At 39.7% G+C, this 21,200-nt stretch overlaps 1 protein-coding gene across 1 annotated transcript in view; it reads left to right on the forward strand.

The window, feature by feature from the left end:
* The window catches only part of opn8a (opsin 8, group member a), a gene marked incomplete at both ends in the record, with an annotated part of 98,026 nt that extends 84,595 nt beyond the window's left edge, over positions 1–13,431 (forward strand). Inside the window, one exon of the mRNA XM_079642178.1 lies at positions 13,090–13,431. Coding sequence (XP_079498304.1) covers positions 13,090–13,431 — 342 coding nt within the window. The remainder of the gene's footprint in view (positions 1–13,089) is intronic.
* Between the last annotated feature and the right edge of the window lie 7,769 nt (positions 13,432–21,200).

The following is a 21,200-nucleotide window of genomic DNA, read 5'->3' on the forward strand; positions in this document are numbered from 1 at the left end:
AGTAATGTAATCTTTATGACTTTCAGAAAGGACAGGAGACCCACAGTTGCCTATCAATGATTGCCAACTGACAGCACAATGAGTCAAAGCACTAGCAGCAACAGCATGATGATGTTAAATGTGTTGTTTTAGGAACATCCATGTAAATAAATGGAATTCAATAAACATTGAATAGCATGCGTGCAGTTTGTCTGTGCCTTTTCCTCTGTGTTGTCCTTGCATATAGTCTCCCCCATGGTTTGCTGTGCTGCTGGGGGATGCTCCAATCGCTCAGAGAAAGGAGTACACATGTACGGCTTCCCCACTGACACAGAGAGGAGGAAAGAATGGTTGGCTCAAGTCAGCAGGAGCCTTTTAACTATCACAAAAGACAACAACAGCAACAAAATATGTGAGTTAATCATATTTTTCACAAAACGAAGACCACACCATTGGGAAGCTTAATGTCTTTTTAATCAAAATAAGGAACAGGGAGAGGCTTACAAAACTCTGGGAGTTGAGACTCAGGCTCAGGGTGAGCGTCTCATTGCAGGTCTTCAGGCTCCATTGAATCCCCCTGGGGTTCTTGTGCTGAGAGAGGGAGACAAAGACAGGAGAAAGGGTTAGATACATCTAGCAACCTATAGGATGGGAAATTGCTGACCTATTTGAAACTTACCTTGTGTTTTCACTCTCACTTAAGTCCCTCTCCCTTTGCCATCAATCCAAAATCAGCTGAGCTGCAACATAATACAGAGAGGTAATAATCAACAGAATCACAAGGACATGATATGGCTCTGCTAAAAACACTCACCCATAAGTTACGTTTTTGTTTACTGTTTAGAAGTCTCAAATATCCACTCTAAATCCATATCAATAGCCATGTATCACAAAAATAGCTCTCAAAAATAGCCCAAAATGGATATCCTCCTTTCACCATCTCAATCCACTACAATCACACGCCCCAATGTAATATTTAACTAATATTTAACTCCCTCCACCCCGGATAAAAGCACGTTAAGAAGCCCTTTCTCTCTAATTCCACAACGTTGGACGGAATAACATTAAGAGAACGGATTAATAGGCTGTTCATGGTTAACGTGTGTTGCTAACTTTATCCGGTCCTAGCCTAATCTGTTTAGTTTTCCGGTTGAAAATTAACGCAAGCTCTATGCCCATTGTAGAACAGGAAACAGAAGTTGGTCCAGGTTCTGGTCAACCCAACATTGTGATAGAGAGAGAAACATGTTTGTCATTCTGCCACCTCTAATGCTTACAGCAAGTAATCAATACCTCAGAAGGGTTCATGACGTACATGTAGGCTACGGTTTGTTAGCTGTTTGCTTAAACTACCCCTATAGCTATGTTGCTGGCTAGCAAACTCAGGCATTGCAAACAATAACGTGATATCAGAAAACTAGAAATGTATAACTCACCTGACACTGTGGCGTGCTATTCTCTTCATTCGAGTCTGTCATGTCCTGTAATGGCAACGATGAATGTGTAATAAGAACGTAAACAGCCTGATGGCAACCGAAAATCCCTCTCTCATCTCAGATAGAAGATATGATTGGAGACGACCAGCCAATCAGAATTGACCTTCTCGAGTTCTCAGATTGGTTGGTTTTGTGGCACATTTGTAACGCTGTGACAACTTGAGCGAGCACAGGCAAAGCTGAGCGTGCACAGGGTGGAGAGGTCAAGCGAGCGGGGGAGAGAGAGCGCGTGCAGCGGTCTGCTTGCGCACGGAGCAGGAGTTTTATGAGAGAAAATATATTTCTCTGTGCTCAAAAATGTTCAAGTGCGCGCTCAATCGCATTTTCTATGCTCAACATGTTTCATTGCGTGCTCAGGATAGAGGCACAAATATAACGCCATAGAAAACACAGTCCACCACAGTGGCAAAGGGGGCTGCACTGAATTGCTGCCTTGACACATTTGCATTGTCCACTGCACTCCTTTTTGCATCCATAGCGGAGTTCACGACAGGCCTGGTAATGTGGTCCAGTAAACTTCCCATCCACCTGTGGCCTTCCTCTTCCGCCCCCAGTCACCTGGGGATGGGAGTTCAGGGGCTGCAAACATCATCTGTCCCCAGCAGTGACCAGCTTGGAAGGCAGCTCTCTTTGTGTGCTGAATCAATGCTGCTTGTGTTGGCGGGATTCCTTCAATTGTTCTACCTTTCTGGGTGAAGAACTGCTTGCGTGCGTGATTGACTTACTCCTGGCTGCTAGTGCGGTCATACAATACCAGAGAGCAGTGTTACACTCACTTCTCTACTTCCCCTCTTCTACGACCAGGCCAAATCTGTGACCATGATTCGTTATGCCATCGATGTGGTAAGGCAGGCATTAAAGATTCTGAATCCTGGTCAGATCACTCTGGATCAACCTCTATACGCTGTGGCAAAACAAACCCAGTGGAGCTGGCCAGCAACTCACAGTGAAGATCATTTTATTGTGATGTTTGTTGGGTTTCACATTGAGATGGCAGCACTCAAGGTACTTGGCGACCTCCTGGACAAGAGCAGTGTCATGTTCCCAGTTCCACTTCTGGTCTATCATCCTGCAGCTGGAAATAGAGTTGATGATCTATGTGCGATCAATAAGAAATGCTGACTTCCTACTCTACATAAATGCCGTGACCAAGATTGTGCCTTGGTTCCTTTCTCTGGGACACACCCACTATGCCGGATGGATACCAGTCCACTTACATGACATGATTGTGCTAAAAGATAACCATCCTGATGTCCATGGGCAGTTCCTGAAAGGAAACTTTGCTGTGAAGAAGACGACACGCAGCTTCTCTGCTATTGTCATTGACCAGGCCCACGAGCAGAACAATGCCTCTGTGAAAGGTGATGGTGGTGCTGTAGGCTTGACAGAGAACCCTGCAGCTCTGCAACGCTGGATGGTGTCTGGCCCCAATATGGCACGTGTGGTTGGGGAGTTTGAGGCCTCCACTGAGAAGAGAAAGAAGACTGACACAAAAGGCAAACACTGACTGATATATGCAGGATCCAGGCTCAAGGGCGTATAGCATTCTCAACTCTTTCCAGGACATGCCGGGGCCCTGCCTGCCAGTAGCTTTGTCGATATCTGTGTTGATAGGTAATAGATTAAGAGCGGTGAATCAGTTTAGACACAGGAAGCGCTCAAAAGTTTGTGTGAGCTTATCAAATTTAGAAGTGATTCCATGTCAGCTACAGCTTGCCACAAAAAAGTCTGACTGATACTGTATTCAACAAACTTAAACTAGCTTTATTAAATGTCAGGTCTTTGGCAGGTAAAACATTTTTAATCAATGATTTTATCATTGAGCACAATCTCGATTTTATGTTTTTAACGGAAATATGGATTGAACAAAATAACAGTGCAGCTGTTCTTATCGAATCAACCCCTCCCAACTTTAGTTTTATGAGTCAGGAAAGAATGCAAAAGAAAGGTGGTGGAGTTGCTATTTTGTACAATGATTCCCTTCAATGCAGGAAGACATCTTATGGGAACTTGGCTTCTTTTGAGTGAAAGCCTTCAGCTGAAATGCTCCTCTTGAGCTCTGTTCCTAAATATCTATAGACCACCCAAATACTGTGCAAGCTTTTTTGATGACTTTACTGAACTGCTGTCTATAGTGTGTATTGACTTTGACCGTCTAGTCATTGTTGGTGATTTTAACATCCATGTTGACAACCCCCAGGACAGAGGGGCTAAAGAACTGTTTTGTGTTCTTGATAACTATGGACTGACTCAGCATGTGACGGAGCCCACGCACAGTAAGGGGCACACTCTGGACTTAATTATCTCAAAGGGTCTGAATATCTCTAAGGTTGTGGTGACTGATGTTGCACTCTCTGACCATTCCTGTGTTTTATTTGAGAGCTCTATTTCTGTTCACAAAATGTTAAAAAAAATAGGTAACCGCAAAGCGATATTTAACTGAAAATACTAGGGAAATGTTTACTCAGAATTTTTCTTCAACACTCGCCACTGCTAAAATCTCAGTAAATTAGCTAGTAGATCATTTTAATTCAAAATGTTATAGATGCCATTGCTCCAACTAAGGTAAATGAAGTGACTGGGAAGAAAATATCTCCATGGAGAAAGGCCATGACCGTGAGAGCAGAAAAAAGAGAGTGTCGAAAAGCTGAACGCAGGTGGCGAAAAACAAATCTCCCGGTGCACTTTGAAATCTATAAAGAGAGACTTGGCCTTTATAATTTGGAATTGAAATTTGCCCGACAGTCTTTCTTCTCTGATATCATTGCCAAAAACAAAAACAACGCACGTGCCTGGTTTGCTACCGTCGACAGACTAACTAACCCCCCAGTGTCAGTAGCCTCTGAATTTCTATCCACCAGGGCATGTAATACATTTGCCTCCTTCTTCACTGACAAAATTCAGAAAATCAGTCAGTGCCTCTGCATCAGGTACAGCAAATGTTTTGTCTCTGTGTCCGCTTAAAATCAATTCAAACACCATGACAAAATTCCATCAGATTAATGATAAAAACCTAGAGGACATTATACAACTTCTGAAATCCTCCTCCTGCTGCCTTGATATTATTCCAATATTCCAAAATGTTTTTCCTTGCATTGCCTCAGATCTACTTCATATAGTAAGCAAGTCTCTTCACTCAGGTGTTTTTCCACAGGCCCTGAAAACTGCAGTCATTAAACCGCTCTTAAAAAAGCATAATCTAGACCAGGGGTATTCTACTAAAATTCAACGAGGTCCAGTTAGAGAAAATCTCACCATGCAAAGGTCCGGAACATCAAAGTGTCTAACTTGCTTTATGAATTAGTGTGATATATATTGAAGTAGCCTGTAGCTTTATCAACGTCTGCATGTAATCAACAACTGACTGCCAATCAAATAAAGAAAGTACAATTCATAAACAACAATATTTATTGTCAATTAACATTGAACTATAAAGATATACAGAAACATACTGTGGATATGTGTGATGTTCCTCTCGGGCTGCATTTAAAAATTAAATAGAGAAAATAAACAAAATAGCTTTTGAAAATATGTGCATCTTAAAAGTGCTTAATTTTAGATAAATAAAATAAAGTGTAGCAGCAGCTTGAGTTTCCCTTTTTCTTTGTTAACCGTTTCACATCATGACTTAAAGGCCCAGTGAAGTGTGCACCTGTGCATGATCTGTTATGCTAATACGTATAGTAATGACCAAAATTGTCCATTGGAACCCATATCAAAAAATGTTGGAATAGCAACAAATTTGACGAGTTTTGAATTTTCCGGGGAAATCTGCAGTCGACCTTTGCCTTCGTGGGCGTGGCTTGCGATCTACTGCGTGACGTCACGAGATGGACGCCGCTGCACTGTTTACATTCACCACCGTTCGTTTTTTCTCTTTTTCAAAGTCGAATTTCTCAACGTTTTTGAGCTAGTATTTTCCTGGAAAGTGTGTCGGAGTCGACTGGAAGTGATTGCCAATCGAGAAAACCTGACAATGGAGGCGACAGTGAAGAAAGAGGGATGAAAAACACAGGGGAAACGATGCATTGCCGCTGGCTGTAGTAATGTCAAGTCTGCCGAAGTGGCAATGTTTCTGTTCCCAAAAGATGAAGGTGAGCCTGGCTGGTGTCATTGTTTCGGAGATTCTTTGATTGATCATGATAAATAAAGGCCACTGGTCGATTCGAGAGAGAGAGAGAAAGAGAGACTGAGAGAGTTACAGGGTTGTTGTTAGCATCTGGTGCTAGCTCGGAGCTAACGGAGATTAGCTGTTTCAACAATAAGGAGAGGGAGAGTGCTCTCCTGTGGGACTGAGAGAGATAACGTCAGCTCAGGGAGGTAAACTGTAGCCTAAGTTATCTCAGTGGGTTTGGTCATCTATGTAAACAAATATTTCCATCTATGTAATATTAGTTGTATAAAATAGGTTAAGAAATCATTCCAATGTTTTTTGATTATTGAAATATATGTTTCATATGAGTGTTGAGAGCTGTATCCGTAAATCTCTTAATGTTGCCCTCAAAGTGCACCAGATTGATCACTTTCCTCATCTATCCTGTCCGAAAAGCTGTCCAAATCAATCATTTCTCTCACACTAGTATCACTTTCCAGAGTCTCCGCCATGTTTACAATCGCAACTGGGTACATCTTGTGACGTCACAGCCACTATCGTCTGCAACTTCCGTTAGGCTCAGACGGCAAAATTTATAATTCATTAATTCATTAAATATGAATTATTAAAAATTATTTTAGCCATGAACAGGCACAATGATATGTAAGGAATGAAACTGCCATTTCATTTTGGTGCAAAAATATGCACTTCACTGGGCCTTTAAAGAGCAACTTCCAGGTTAACGACACCAGTGAATAAATGTGTAGGAAAAGGATGAATACACTAGATTTTCAAAAAAATATACAGAAATATACACTACAGTGACATCTGGCGTCGTTTTTTTAAGAAATGTACACTTCCGCATAAAAAAGCCTCGGCACGTGACCTCCCGCGTGTGACGTAACACGGGGGACACAAGGGGGAGAGCGGCCGGTGTAACGTATTAATAAACATGGATCCCAATGCTAGTTTCAGCACAGCAGACACAGAAGAAGTTGAACATGAATATTCGAATGCATATGACGGACCACAACCCCATAATTTATGAGCCTGCTAGGCGTCCAAGAGACCAGGAGCAGCCAAGGATTAGAAGAAATAACGGCCATCGGAGAGAAATTGAGCTGTGGTGTGAGGAGAACCAGTGGAGAACTGGGCAGCTATCTTGGTGAGTGACCGGCGTTAGCTACAGAATGTTAGCTAATGTCACATCACAACATTGTAAAGTTAGCTATCATATATCAGGCTATAACTAACGTAGCATTGATAATATAGTAACGTTACTGGCAGGACTGTTGATACTGATCCATAACAGAAACTAATGCGCAAGTATCAGCCGTATCTCGCGTTACCTAATGTAACTCCACACTACGGTGTTGTGTACCGGAGTGGAGACGCGAGATACGGCTGATACTTGACGATCTGGCGGAGAAAGGTTGTGGAGCCTCCGTTGATATGCTGTTGTAAATGGCTTGATGGAAAGCAGGTGTGTAGTCGGGGAGGGTGCACAGCTGATTGCAGCAGGTGAGTGGAGGTCGAGCCGAGAGCCAGGAGTGACAGCCACCACGCAAACACAAACAGCACAGACAGGGGGAAACAAACAAACACAAAGGAGACGGCTGGAGCAGTACAGCCACCACAGCGTTACCTAATGCAACTCCACACTACGTCTTACGGTGCCGTGTACCGGAGGGGAGAGAGAGAGAGCAGCGAAGGGGGGGGGGGGGGGGAGAGAGAGAGAAGTAATACGGTTTCCTGATAAAGCTGTGGAGAGTATGTGCTGCGGGGAGGTGGATGCACAACGCACCCAGGAACGAACGCTAGCTCCGGTCCTTTTTACAGTGGACTTGATGTCCTGACAGTCTGGTATTTGTGTAACCTGCACAAACACAATACTGCACCATGATTACAAATGGTGAAATACAATGTAAAACTACCGAAAAATAACAGCTCCTTAAAACACAACCGCTCAACTCAACGCAACTCTACTATACCCGCGGTCAGAGAGCGGAGATGTGTCCCCTGTGTGATGTAATATGACGCGTTTGACGTATGACCTTAAAAAAAAGCCGTTTTTAAGAGCAGAGCTCAAAATTGCTCCTTTCCCTCTGAATTCCTGCCCTTATGTCTCGTAAAACATATCAAATCCTGCATTCACTTTTTTAATTGTAATTTTCAAGCAAGTTTAAGCATAAATGTAGAAAAAATAAAAACCTGCAAGATGCTCTTTAACAGTTTTCAGCCGATTATAGAACAATATCAGTTTTTACACATCATAACAATTGAACAGTTTTAAAGTTTCTCTTTCTTTCCCTCTTATATGGCTGTCCCTCACTCACTTTTTTTTGGTTCAGTGTGAGAATTGAGCTCGAGCTTGTCCTGCCAGGAGTTTAAATCTGGACTGAAATGGTGTCAGGGCCATTCTCATACAAACATGCAGGTGCTCATTTGTTAGCCTCGGTTAGCCTGCCCTGGAACGATATTTAGTTTTAATGTTGATCCTGGTGGACTGATCATATTGGGCTCTGAGACTGCTTATTTTTTGTGTTTGGTCAAACACTTTGTGTTTTGTCTCATAGTGGCGTTTCACTTTTAAAGAGCGCCACGGTCTCTGAACTAATGAGACACACTGGCTCTGTGCTCCCAGTGGGCAGGATGAACATGAATGAGTCCGTCCACTCAGGGTTAAAATCTCTGTTCTCACTGTCCACTTTCCTCTTCTTGGATAGCGCCATGTGTAATTATTTGTCGCTCCCTGTCTGCCACTAACACGCCTGTTCACTCTCCTTGTCACAATATTCATGTTATGTCACGTTTTTATGTCTAGGTTTGGGTGTTTTGCTGTTCTCCCTGTCATGTTTTCCTCCTGGTTTATTGTCTGGTCCTTTTCCCCTGTATTTTTCCTCCCTGTCGTTAGTTTCCCTGGTGTGTCTAATTGTCTGATTGTGTTCACCTGTGGCCCTTGTGTTTCTCCTCCCCTGTCCGGTTGTTTCTCGTCTTGTGATTACCCCTCCCTGTATTTAGTCTTGTCTCTTCCTGTGTTCGGTGTCGGTTCATTGTTTGTCTTTCCTGTCTCCCTCCATGTTGGTCACGGTCAGTTTTGTTTGTTAATGCTACCTTGTGCTACTTGTGCTTTTTCGTGCCATGTTTATGTTCATCAGCTTTTAAATAAAGCTCGTTTTTGTTTCTAGACCTTTTACCTTTTTATAGTCTGCATTTGGGTCCTGCCTGAGTAAGTAAAACACTGAGTAAGTGCATTGAACAAATCAATGACTGGATGTCTCAGAACTTTCTCCAATTAAACAAAGATAAAACTGAGTTAAAGGTTTTTGGAGCCAAGGCAGAACGTATAAAAGTTAGCGCTGAGCTGCAGTCTGCAATGTTCAAAACAACAGATAAAGCCAGAAATCTAGGTGTAGTCATGGACTCCGACCTGAGTTTCAACAGTCACATTAAAACAGTTACTAAATCAGCTTACTATCACCTAAAGAACATATCTAGGATTAAAAGACTAATGTCACAGCAGGATTTGGAAAAACTTGTCCATGCTTTTATCTTCAGTAGACTGGACTACTGCAATGTTGTCTTCACAGGTCTCACAAAAAAATCTATTAGAAAGCTCCAGCTGATTCAGAACGCCACTGTTCGAGTCCTCACTGACACTAAGAAAGTGGATCACATCACTCCTGTCCTGAAGTCTTTACACTGGCTTCCTGTATGTCAAAGAATAGATTTCAAAATACTGCTGCTGTTTATAAAGCACTGAATGGTTTAGGACCAAAATGCATTTCTGACCTCCTGCTAAATGATGAACCATCCAGATCTCTCAGGTCTTCAGGGACTGGTCAGCTTTCTGTCCCCAGAGTCAGAACTAAACATGGTATAGCAGCGTTCAGTTATTATGCTCCAAATATCTGGAACAAACTCCCAGAAACCTGCAGGTCCGCTGCAACTCTGACTACTTTTAAATCCAGGCTGAAGACTTTTCTTTTTGTCGCTGCTTTTAATCAGTGAAGTGGAACTTCTGTGTGAACTATTCATATCTTAAACTGCACTGTAACTTTTTATTCATGTACTTTTTATTGATGTATTTTTTCTTTTAATGTTTCTTTTATCTTTTCTTTTTAATGACTGTTTTTAAATTTCTTTGTCTGAATGTCTTTTCATTTTTGTAAAGCACCTTGAATTGCCTTGTGTTGAAAGGTGCTATATAAATAAACTTGCCTTGCCTTGCCTAGATCTAGTCTCTAGTAATTGTGTGCTCAAATTGCACCAGATTGAAGCATTTTACTTTAAAATGTTCAAAACAAATCTTCCCGGGGGGGGGGGGCATACCCCCGGACCCCCCTAGAGGATGTGACGTCCACCCCCCAATTAAAACAAGTTCATACAATACTGAATACATTTGAAACCATTTTGATGTATATTCCCTCTGTCAATACGTTTCTGTTTTTGTAGTGTATTTGTCTTTTGTAGAGATTTTTCATTTATTCTTTATATATAAAATCTCGCCTAAAATCTCGCCTAGGGCAGCAAATTGGCTAGAACCGGCCCTGGTACTAGGCCTCAAGAGCCTTTCTTGTGCTGGCAGACACATAGAAACAAATAGGCGGGGCGCACTTCGCAGACACAAAAAAATTCCACGCGCTCCGCACTCACATTATAGTAGGCCCACGTGCCTTAGTACCGCTGCTATGACTCCATAGGGGAAACACTGATATTATTAAATTGTTTACTTGTTTTAAATTTAAACATTTAAAAAATTGGAAAGGCTGAAGACCCAAAATGAACTTTGGGGTGGTTGAGAATGTCATGTCTGATATTCAGAAATTAAATTTATGTTTTCAGAAAATCCTGTTATTGGCATACTGCCTTTTATACGTTTTATGAAATGTTATGAAGTATGTAATTTTGAACAGAGCCCATCTATCAACATATAATGACCTCAATATGCTGTATGTGGCATTCTGCCCCAAGCTTTTCATTCCCACTTTTGAGGTAATCCTGTAAAGGATTAGTTTGACATATTTGGAAATTATTAGCCCTCTTTTGCAAAGATATAGATACAAAAATAACCACACTCTCATGTGTATCTGATTAAGATAAAGCTAGAGAGCCAATGATAACGAGAAAATTAGTTGAGCTTAGGGGTGAAAAGTGCTCTGTCCAATTTAATTTAAAAAAAAAAAAAAATAAATAAAAAAAACACAAAGCCTGTATCTTATCCTGAATGAAAATGTTATTTATTTTATCAGCTATCATCTTGTCATCCATGTTAGGTTACCAACAAACAACGACTCCAGGAAGTCACTAGCTCAGTCAAGAAAGGGTTTCAGAAATTAACTATTTGTTGTTCCACACCATGTCGTGGTTTACATAACGTGCTAATCAGTTCATTTGATTACCGTTGTTAATTTCGACAGAGCCATGCTGGCTGTTACACCTGCTTCCTGTCTCCATGCTACCTTGCTCAACTGCTCAATGGCTATCTCTAGCTCAGTGGTAAGACATTCTCAGCCAATCAGAATCAGAAACAGGTTTATTACCAGGTAGGTTTACGCGTACGAGGAATTTGACTTGGTGTCGTGGTGCATACATAAAAGTAAAACAAGAATCAAAAAACACAGGTTGAGATCTAGAAAAATAACTGCATTTCATAGAATCAGTTTGAACCTTTACCTTACATTCGAATATGGCTATGTTTTTATAGTTATGTCATATGTAGTGTATGGATAAATAAATGTATATTAAATATATATAAAATGAGTGTTAGGTGTTCAGGTATTTTAATGTGCTTTTTTAAATTAAAATAAATATAGAATATCAACTTAATTTAATTCACTTATGCCTCCCACACGTCTCACAAGGCAGTAGAAAAGGTCTATAGGGGATTCACACTATATTTATCACCAACACTGTGCAACAAAGAAAATCCCTCCGATATAGATCAAAGTTAAGGACATTGGTTGAAGAGTGGTCTCTTGTGTGATATTTGCAGCAAGCAATCTCCTATCATTTCCTCGAAACGCGGCTTGACTTCAATGTAAGGGTGATCGGATGTGCCTCACGTAATCTAAAAGCCCCCAGTTTGCGTCTTAACTAAGGATTTAATTGTATGTCCACATGTGTGCATTTACTTGTGTGTGTAAGTGCATATTCATGAGAGTCAGAGTGCGCGCATTGAATTGATTTTGAAAGTGTTTTTGCTGCAGTATACGAAATTGCATCAAAGGTCATATTCATAATTTCAGTGTAAATCTATCTTTGAATCTTTGGTCAGGCTGCAGGCAATGTGACTGCAGCAAAGTATTGACAAAGATCAGAATTGAAAGTGTCTCACTCATATGCAGATGATGCTCTGTGCTCAGAGTGCGCAGGGTCGGCGACTGGTCATCACTTTTACACATCTGGGTTCCTGTGAACACAACACGTTTAATTGTGCCCTCTGGATATGGCTATTGAGTGCGTGTTTGAGTGAGCGTGGTTGATGTACCTGTGTCATTCACTTTAGCTTAGTTATCCTGCATTCATCATTTGCGCTTGATTGCCCGCATTCCACCCAATGACTTTAAAAATAATTATGACATTTTATCTGTTTCACTCCATCATTATTTCTTCATACCTCACAAGGTAGTTGTAGTCTTTTTTACGTGTTCTATAAGTGTAATAATTTTGTCAAATCTTAGAAGAGCTATTTTACAGCCTCTACACTGTACACTAGTACTACGTTAAAGCCATTTAACAGCAAATTGGAAAGTACTTCACTTGAGTGCAAACATTTTTAATTGTATGACATTTAGTTTTGGGCATGGGAATTCGCTAATTGGACAGTATTGCAAATAAAGCTGCTGCTTTCTTGCACATAACAAATCATTTACACTTGTGTTTTTAGATATTGTGACAGATATTCAAATCCCTAATGGCCAAATAGACTGCCTTATATAATTTGAATTCATTTAGCTGCCAGAATGCTGACCTGATGTATTTTCTTATCGTCAAAGCCATGATTACAATGAATTCAAACAATGAATTCCAGCTGTGCTTTATTCTTTGATGTGACATGGTAAGCTTTCTTTCAGGCTTCACAACATTTCATTTTTATCATCAACCACCATTGTTTCACCAGGGCTTGCGAGAATGTAAGTAGTGACTTCATTATTTTTCAGGATTATGCTTATTTGCTTTCCTGCGGAATGAAGAAATTATTTTGTTCTGTTATCACTGGACAAAGCCAGGCTATCCATTTCCTCATGTTCAAAACTGAGTTAGAAACCAGCTGGTGGTAGCTTCATGTAAAGTACAGCCAAGAAAGTGTTTTTGATCTTCTTATGGAACCCTCAGCAAGAGAGAAAATAATCAGAAGATTACATTTTTTTTTTAAACGTATTCCCCCGGTTTCCCCTCTATTCTCTTACTGGCCTTCTTGTCTTTACTGAAGCCACATATTTCACACAACCCACTGTTTTATTCTCTCTATTCCCTCCCTCCCTTCACTTGTGCTTTCATCTGTTCTTCTTCTTTCAGATGGCTTTGATGATCAGTTCTGGGTTCTTCATCGCCTGGACCCCCTATGTGGTTGTGAGCTACTGGAGCATGTTTCACTCACGGGAGAAGGGCCACATGTCTCCCGTTATCAGCATGTTACCTTGCTTCTTTGCTAAGAGCTCCACCGTATACAACCCTTTCATTTACTTCGTCTTCCAGCGTACCTCCTGGCAAGAGCTTCTGCGCCTCCAGAGACTGATGTTTTGTTGTTCTCATCGAGGGAATTTACCTGCTGAAGGCAGGAAGCTTGGAGAGCAAATGGTCAAAGTGTCAGACTCCACCAACTTTGAAAATAAGACTGCTGAAACCTGTTTGGGATAATGGGAGATCGTCCCTGTAGACAGTCTGGGATTCAGATACTGGCGTACGGCTAATACAAGTCTACAATCTTATATTATTGCTTTTAGATTAACGAACAAAATTCAGTGTTTTCAGAAATTCCCTTTTTTGCTTTTTGCCAAGCATTACATATGAACATCAATATCCTTCTCGTGTCTATGCTTAATTTGTAGCTATAGAACAAGCCCCCAGTTAGCTTAGCTTAGGTGAAAGACTGGAATTTTACCAGCATGGATACACCTGCTGAAATGTTTTGTGGAGTAGGTTGCAACTCTCAAATTAATTTACCTTTGTTTTGGATATACACCTAATTTACAAGAATATTGTCCCTTAAAAGTTAACGCTTTGTTCGAAGCACAGTACAAAAGAGCAGGCTTAGCCTGTAGTACTATGGCTTTGCTCCCTCATCTCCAAGCCCATTTTGTTTCTGTGTATTACTTTACATGTAAAGTGCGACAGTGTCACATACTTTCTCGATAAAGTTGAAACATTTCAACTTGTGCAGAACAGTATTCATTTCCACTGCTTTTTTGGCAGAAATTGTATGGTGTTGCGACTCAATTGCCTAAAAGTTAGCTGTTCCTTTTGAAACAGAGAGGGAACGGCTAGCTAGCTAGCTAGTCCACTTTCTAGCCCCTTTAAAGCTTACTGATTAAAATATAATTATACAAAGCCTCAAATCAGCATAATGCACTTAAAAGAGTTATGTGCCAGACTGTTGCTTGGTTAGGCTAGCTGTATCCCACTATTTCCAGACTTGGTGCTAAGCTAAGCAAACCGGCTTATGACTCGAGCTACATTTTTTAATGAACAGACATGAGAGTGGAATCGGAATTCATTAAAAGGCAAATGTCAATGCCATTTTTTTTTAATGAATGTGACCTTCACTTGGCCTCAATATATTTATTTAATGTCTTTGATGAGCATTCCCTGATTCCCATGGCACAGTGTAAGTGCTGTATTGTTTCCCTAGAATGCAAGGTCAAATGGCTGCCACTGAAAGTAGTATTCAGCTCTTGATTATGGTTTTAACCAAACACATCAGGGACATCTGGACATGAACACTTGAGCAAATCATTGTGCCACCTTTTATATAACTTGCCTTTAACTATATCTGTTCTTATTATGCAACCCTTACAATAATGAAAAACATTAGATACTGTAGCTTTCATGTCATATCATTTCCTGTATTTATATATCATGCTGACATTGGTACACATTAAGCATGCAGCTCAGATGGAGTCGGTCTCCCACAGAAGAATTTCCCACATAAATTTGGCCACAAGGGACCTACTGTTACTCACAGTTGTGCGTGTTTAAACTAATGATTAAGCTTGTCTAGCGGATAATGCTAATTGGAGCTTGAGAAAAACAACAGCTTGCAGCATTGGTATGTCTGATTTAAAAAACAGAAATATAACAAGAAGATACAGGCTACACTTGAGGGAATGTTGGTCGGGATAATAAGGGCAGCATGGGTTATTTGTTCTACACAGTGCAAACAAATTGGTCTTACATTGCACAATTTAAGCCTAAATAGAAAATGCACAAGGTTGGTGTGTGTGTGTGTGTGTGTGTGTGTGTGTGTGTGTGTGTGTGTGTGTGTGTGTGTGTGTGTGTGTGTGTGTGTGTGTGTGTGTGTGTGTGTGTGTGTGTGTGTGTGTGTGTGTGTGTGTGTGTGTGTGTGTGTGTGTGTGTGTGTGTGTGTGTGTGTGTGTGTGTGTGTGTGTGTGTGTGTGTGTGTGTGTGTGTGTGTAAATTAATAAAGAAATAGGCAATATATGTACTGTCTTTTTTATTCAGTGCTTCATAGCTTGTCTACCATAACTGTTTTTGCTGTCCTGGTGGTGTAGCTATGCTGTTTGTTGGTTTGTTTGTTTGTTTTAGGCTGCAGCTCTGTACATATGAATACTTCTGTTTCATATGTATTGTTATTCAGTTTTCTGATTGAAGCCATGGAATGTAACACAAAGGGAAGAGGTAGAGAAGAGCAAATAAGGTAAAATAAATATTAGAGTTCTGCAGTCGATGTAAGGATCACTCTAAGCTTGAACCTCAAGCAATAAAAACTTACTTAACTAACAACGTTAATGAATAAGCCTACATCTGAACTGGGAAGCATACAAACATGTGGAACTTTACTTCAAAGTGCTTCATGCAATGATTTTATCAGCACCACATAAGGAAATGTTGTTTTTCACAGAGCTTTGAAAGCTTTACATTATAAGGCTAAATGTCTTTGTAACTGTATTTGTTTTCTTTTTTTCAAGGATACATTGGTTCTTTTGGCCTTGGACTGTCATGTCTTTTTATGTGAAAAGGATTTTAGAATTAGAATTCATAGATTAGTCCTAATAAAGCAACACTTTGACATTTAGGGTAATACGTGTATTCTCTTTCTTGTCGAGAGTTACATGAAAAGATAAAAAAATCTTTCCATTACATGTAAGTACATGACCAGGAATAAATGGATCAAATGGGTAATTTGAAAGTAGATTAAAATAATGATTATGTCCCAAAAATGGACAGGGTCTGTTTGTGTTTTGATTTCTCAACACCTTTTTATCCAAATAACTTCACGTATTGCTCAAGGCCCAAAGAAAGGCAGTGGCAATTGTCAAATTGTTTGGATAAGTGTTTCTCGAGGAAGCTGCTAGCAGATAAAACACAAACAAATATATCGTCTTGTTCGGGATTTAAACTATTCGAATGGGCACTGTGTCTCTTCGAGAGATCTATTAGTATTTCAATTGCTAGGGGCAATTACCATTTTCTCCATCTTTTGGCAGAGAAAACATTTATCTCACCTATATTCAATCCTGGATACAAAAGAAAGCAACAAATTGGCCACCCTCCAAATTCATTGATATTCAAGTGAATGATTGGCCCTCCAATCCCTCACTACTCTCTGTAATTTCATAGAAAAAAATCACAATCATGTTGTCGATATAGCTCAGAAATGTCGCCATTATTGGGGTGTGTTAAGGTTAGAGTTTATTTCAGTGTCCAATCTTAGTTGAACACATGGTTGTGGTTTGACCCAAAACCGTGCTCTATTATCAGTTAATTGAAATCGGGGCCAACAGGTCAGTTGAACACGGCTTTACTTTTCTTCCAGAGGTGGGGGAAGGTACATTGTTGGGAAACTAAAACTAAAAAGGGATTAAATAGGGGTCGTGTCACCATAAAAAGAGTGGCATTTTCAACACAACTTTATGGAGCGCTGACATTGTGTTCAAAACACCAACGTTAACACAAATGCATAACTTATTGAAAATCCTAGGAATTGTGTTACTTATTATTATTATTGGAGGTGTTTATTTAAAAAAAAAAATGAAACCATGAAAAGAGACCATGTGTAGTACAATTAAAGCATCTTCAAAACTTAACTTGGGTCTGCAGATAAAATATATTTTTCTTTGGCAGTCTCTTTTTTGAAAAACAAAACAAACGATAGGGGTTTTTCTTCAAACCAGTCTCCATTTGTATGGTCATCGGATCCTACCCTCTCATACGTTTAGCAGCTGATAAAGTTACAAGCTGTTTCTGGGATCATCTACACTCTTTGCAGAAATACATTCCAATTGGAGGCAGGAGCACAACAGCAGAAAGCTGCCTGACATCAGGAAAAATGTGCAAAACATGGAAAGCAAATGCTTGCATCACAAAGGATTTCCCCTCCCTCTCATGCCCATTAATGCTGGGAGGCTTTAGTTGTGGTAATTGAAGGTTCCCCGTGGAGCCTTTACTGTAAACAAACATTTACATTCACTGCTTTCAAATCATTTACAGTCATGTTTTCTTTCTACCTGATTAAGTGTGTTCATCATCCAGTTTTCACTTTCATTCTGCGCTCTCTTTTACTTTAGGTTAGGCAATTATTTGAGACCATGTACAAGTCTGGGGTAATAAAATCCATGATTCAAATGAGCTATTGTGACAGCCCAATAAATGTATTTCGGAACTCAGGGATGCAAACGCCACATTGGTACAAAGCTGTTTCATGTCTCTCTGCATTTGTGTGGCGTTATGTCCAACCTCAATGCTGGGAAACAGAACAAAGTCAGCCAAACAACTGAAATGTTCAACTATTCCAATTAGCCGCACGGAAACATAAAACACAAAAACACATTACTTGGTATAGCCAGGCTCCAGACCTCTCTGAATCAACACCCTCAGATTAGTTCAGTGATTGAAATATGTCTGGTGATCTGCCAGCTGACAGCTTTTTCCTCTCGTTTCGTTTAAATAACTGCTCCTAGCAACTGCTACGGCAAAACAAAACAAAAGAGACCACACTCTAACAAAAAAATAAGTAACGGGAACATGGTGTCATGATGAGTTAATGAAAATAAATGTCAGTTCAGTCCGTCAGGCTTTTAATTCTTTGAGCACAACAAAGCTAAATTATATTCGCCTCCATTGTATTTGGTTAACAGCAGAAATCTCCGACGGCTATCTTAGATATTATAAAAGTAATATAAAACTATATATATGGCAGGATGCCACTCAAAGTAAGTCTTCAAAACCCCAGAGGGGTACCTTTAAATACAGAACAAATGATTATGTGTGTTAGTTCACATGCACGACAGAATGAATAATTGAACGTTTCTCTCTTCCCCGGAGAGGAAAGACAAGCTGGTCATTACAGTAGCTGCTCCTTTCAAAGAAAAATCAGCTCTGCTGTCAGGCTGTCAACACTTTCAATAATTTAATAATGTTTTGGTTTGACAGCATCACCTTAGGCAATGGGGGCTCTTTTCATTTATTTATTTTTATGGTTTGAGGAGAAGACGTCCTCCAGTGTATGTTGGTTGAAGAAGACTCTCATAACAAGCTTGAAGAGAAACCCCAGTTGTGTCTGTCTTACTGAGCAAATCAAATGTCTGCAGGGATGTGAAAGGATTTATATAATATAGCCTCGAAACATATGAAGAATAAAACTAATACATTAAGCCACTCACACCTGTGTGTGCTGTTTTGAACATGAAGACCTCTTGATTCTTCAGAATTCTCATTTCAATACAAAACACGAATCATCAGAATCTTAATTAGTCGCTGCATGGAGGAGCTTCTTCAGTGTCATCATAGGCACAGGTGAGAGGATAGAAAAATACTCTTGAGTTCTCAAGTGCTAATGCCGTTGCCGGAGAACAGCAACACAAGTATTAACAATAACAAGCAGGGGTGAATTTCAACATTTCTTTTTTTTTTAAATGTCAATTGGTGTTTTGTCACAAATTGACAAAAAAAGGTATTCAGTATGTAGGTTTCATGATCAGTATTTACTGTATGTTGCACTGGATACGACCTTCAGATATGATATGGCAAAGACTTATGCGATTATGTGCGTAATAGACACACAGTTATGAAACAAAGATGACCACAAAAATAGGAATATACCAACCCAGTCTCACAATAAAACATGTAATAACTACGTTGGTCCACAACGTAGGACGTAGTATTTCTACAAAAACGCCTCTGAAATTGTAGGATCCCTAGGTCTTTTTTCAACATTCACTCCAATGGCTAGCGTCTATGTCACGTGATCTTCAAATTTCTCCCTGCAAAAAAAAAAAACATGGTCGAACTTCGTTTTATTCTCGGTTGAAAATGCCTATTTTAAAGTTAGTTTGGCCATTAAAATGCGTTTTGATGTCATTTGATGCGAGAAATATTTATTTTTATTTCAGATTATGTGTGCAGTGGATGTACATGATCTTTAGTCTGCCAGTTATTATGAAGATTACTTCAGGAAATTGTGTCTATACAACGTTTTCATTGTTACCAAGGTGGTCATCTCACATCACATTGTCATAAAACAAATACCGGAAACAGACCGAAAACATTTTTTAAAAATAAAATAATACTTTATTCCGAGTGTGCTTGCTTTTCTCTTTGAAAGTCATCACATAACGGCATTGTAATACAAGGTCCGGCTGCATTACATATTACAAATCTGCCGTAGTTCTCTATTTATAGAGCCCTGATGAGAAGACTTCTAGACAAACATGAGGAACTGCCGCCAACACTGAAAACGTGACGTGGATCATAAATATATCAGCAATTAAACAACATCTTACATTTCTTTTCACACAATACGTCTCTTTGCAGTATCGCTTGGTCAGGGTCCCGTGGCGTGGCATGCAGTTGGGACGCGCCGAGGCTCCTTCAGCTTCATAAACGGATGCAAAGAGCTTTCAACTGATTGCAATGTATTCCCATCGGTGACGCCTGTCCGCTTTGCGACAAATCTTGTGATAAGTCAACAAGCTCTGTGATTGGATGAAACATAAATTCATACAAAAAAAATCCAACCCTGTCTCCTAAAAATTACGTTCCCACAGAACTAAACTGCATTCTCAATTACGTTTAGCTTGAAACGTATTTTCTCCCACGTTACGTTTGTTATGAACGTATCTTAAATAAGTTTATTTTCTACATATCTTTGCCATTTATTGTCTTGCTTATAATAATGATAATAGTCATTTATAAATATCATTTTAGAGCACACATTTGAAATCGAGAATCGGGCTCGATATATTGGTTAAATTAAAATCAGTAGGCGAGGCTGTAATTTCGCCAGCTGTTACTCTCATGAGCAAGGCAGTAAATAATAGTTTTATTTTAAATCGTATAATGTCTGACTTTTTTTTCCGTCTGTATAAAATAAATGGGGCTCAGAGCCTCAAAATACTGAAATCTGTATTTTCCTTCTAATTTGTTATTCTTTTCTAAATAACACACCGTTATTTACTCAACAATAACACACAATTATCCTTGTTTTTATTTATTTGTTTAATTCTATAATCTTGGGCTTTTTAGCATGCTTTTTAGCCGTAAATAAAGTCACCGGAAACAGACGTAGGCCTATAAGGGACATTTCGAGCGATACACAACACAAACCCACTGAACTGATTGCCCAAGATCCCCAGCTTGAAGCTCGTTGATTGGATGTTTTAGCCGCAATGCACGTTGGGATATGGTGTTAATGCGATATGATATCCGAAAACATTTATAAAAAAAAAAATACTTTATTCCGAGTATTCTTGTTTTTCTCTTTGGAAGTCATCACATAACTGCATTGTAATACACGGTTCGGCTGCATTACATATTACACATCTGCCGTAGTTCTTTATGTATAGAGCCCTGATGAGAAGACTCCTGGACAAACTTGAAGAACTGCTGCCAAAACTGAATATGTGACGTGTATAGGGTGACCAGATGTCCCGTTTCGATTTGTATTTATGTTTTTATTTTATCTATACATTTATGTTGTACCTACTTTTACAGGTAATACACTAGTTGAATTAGGAAGATGCATAAACTAAACACTTGAAGTGAATAATGCCTGCTGCCTTGGTTAGCCTTAGTTTACTTTTCTTTATCAAGATACTAAATTGTTACTGCATTTTGACTTCACTTTTCTCATTGTTTATTGGATGCTGTTGAATAAACCAAATGAAACAGAATAGAAATAGAGATTTTTTTTCCGGGGTGCTGTTGAGAGGGTGTCCCACATTGTCCCACACAAACATACTCCTTGTCCCACATTTGGTTTGTTGGGACCTGGTCACCCTAGACGTGTATCATACATATATCAACAATTAAACCACATCTTACATTTCTTTTCACAAAATACGTCTCCTTGCAGTATCTATAGTAATTCGGCTGACTTTTATATTTGATTCAATTGTTAGATGTATTTACACCATAACGGTGCACAGCTGATAGAAAAGGACTTATAGTTT

The sequence above is a fragment of the Notothenia rossii genome (genome assembly GCF_949606895.1).
Source record: "Notothenia rossii genome assembly, chromosome: 8".
Taxonomy (NCBI): domain Eukaryota; kingdom Metazoa; phylum Chordata; class Actinopteri; order Perciformes; family Nototheniidae; genus Notothenia; species Notothenia rossii.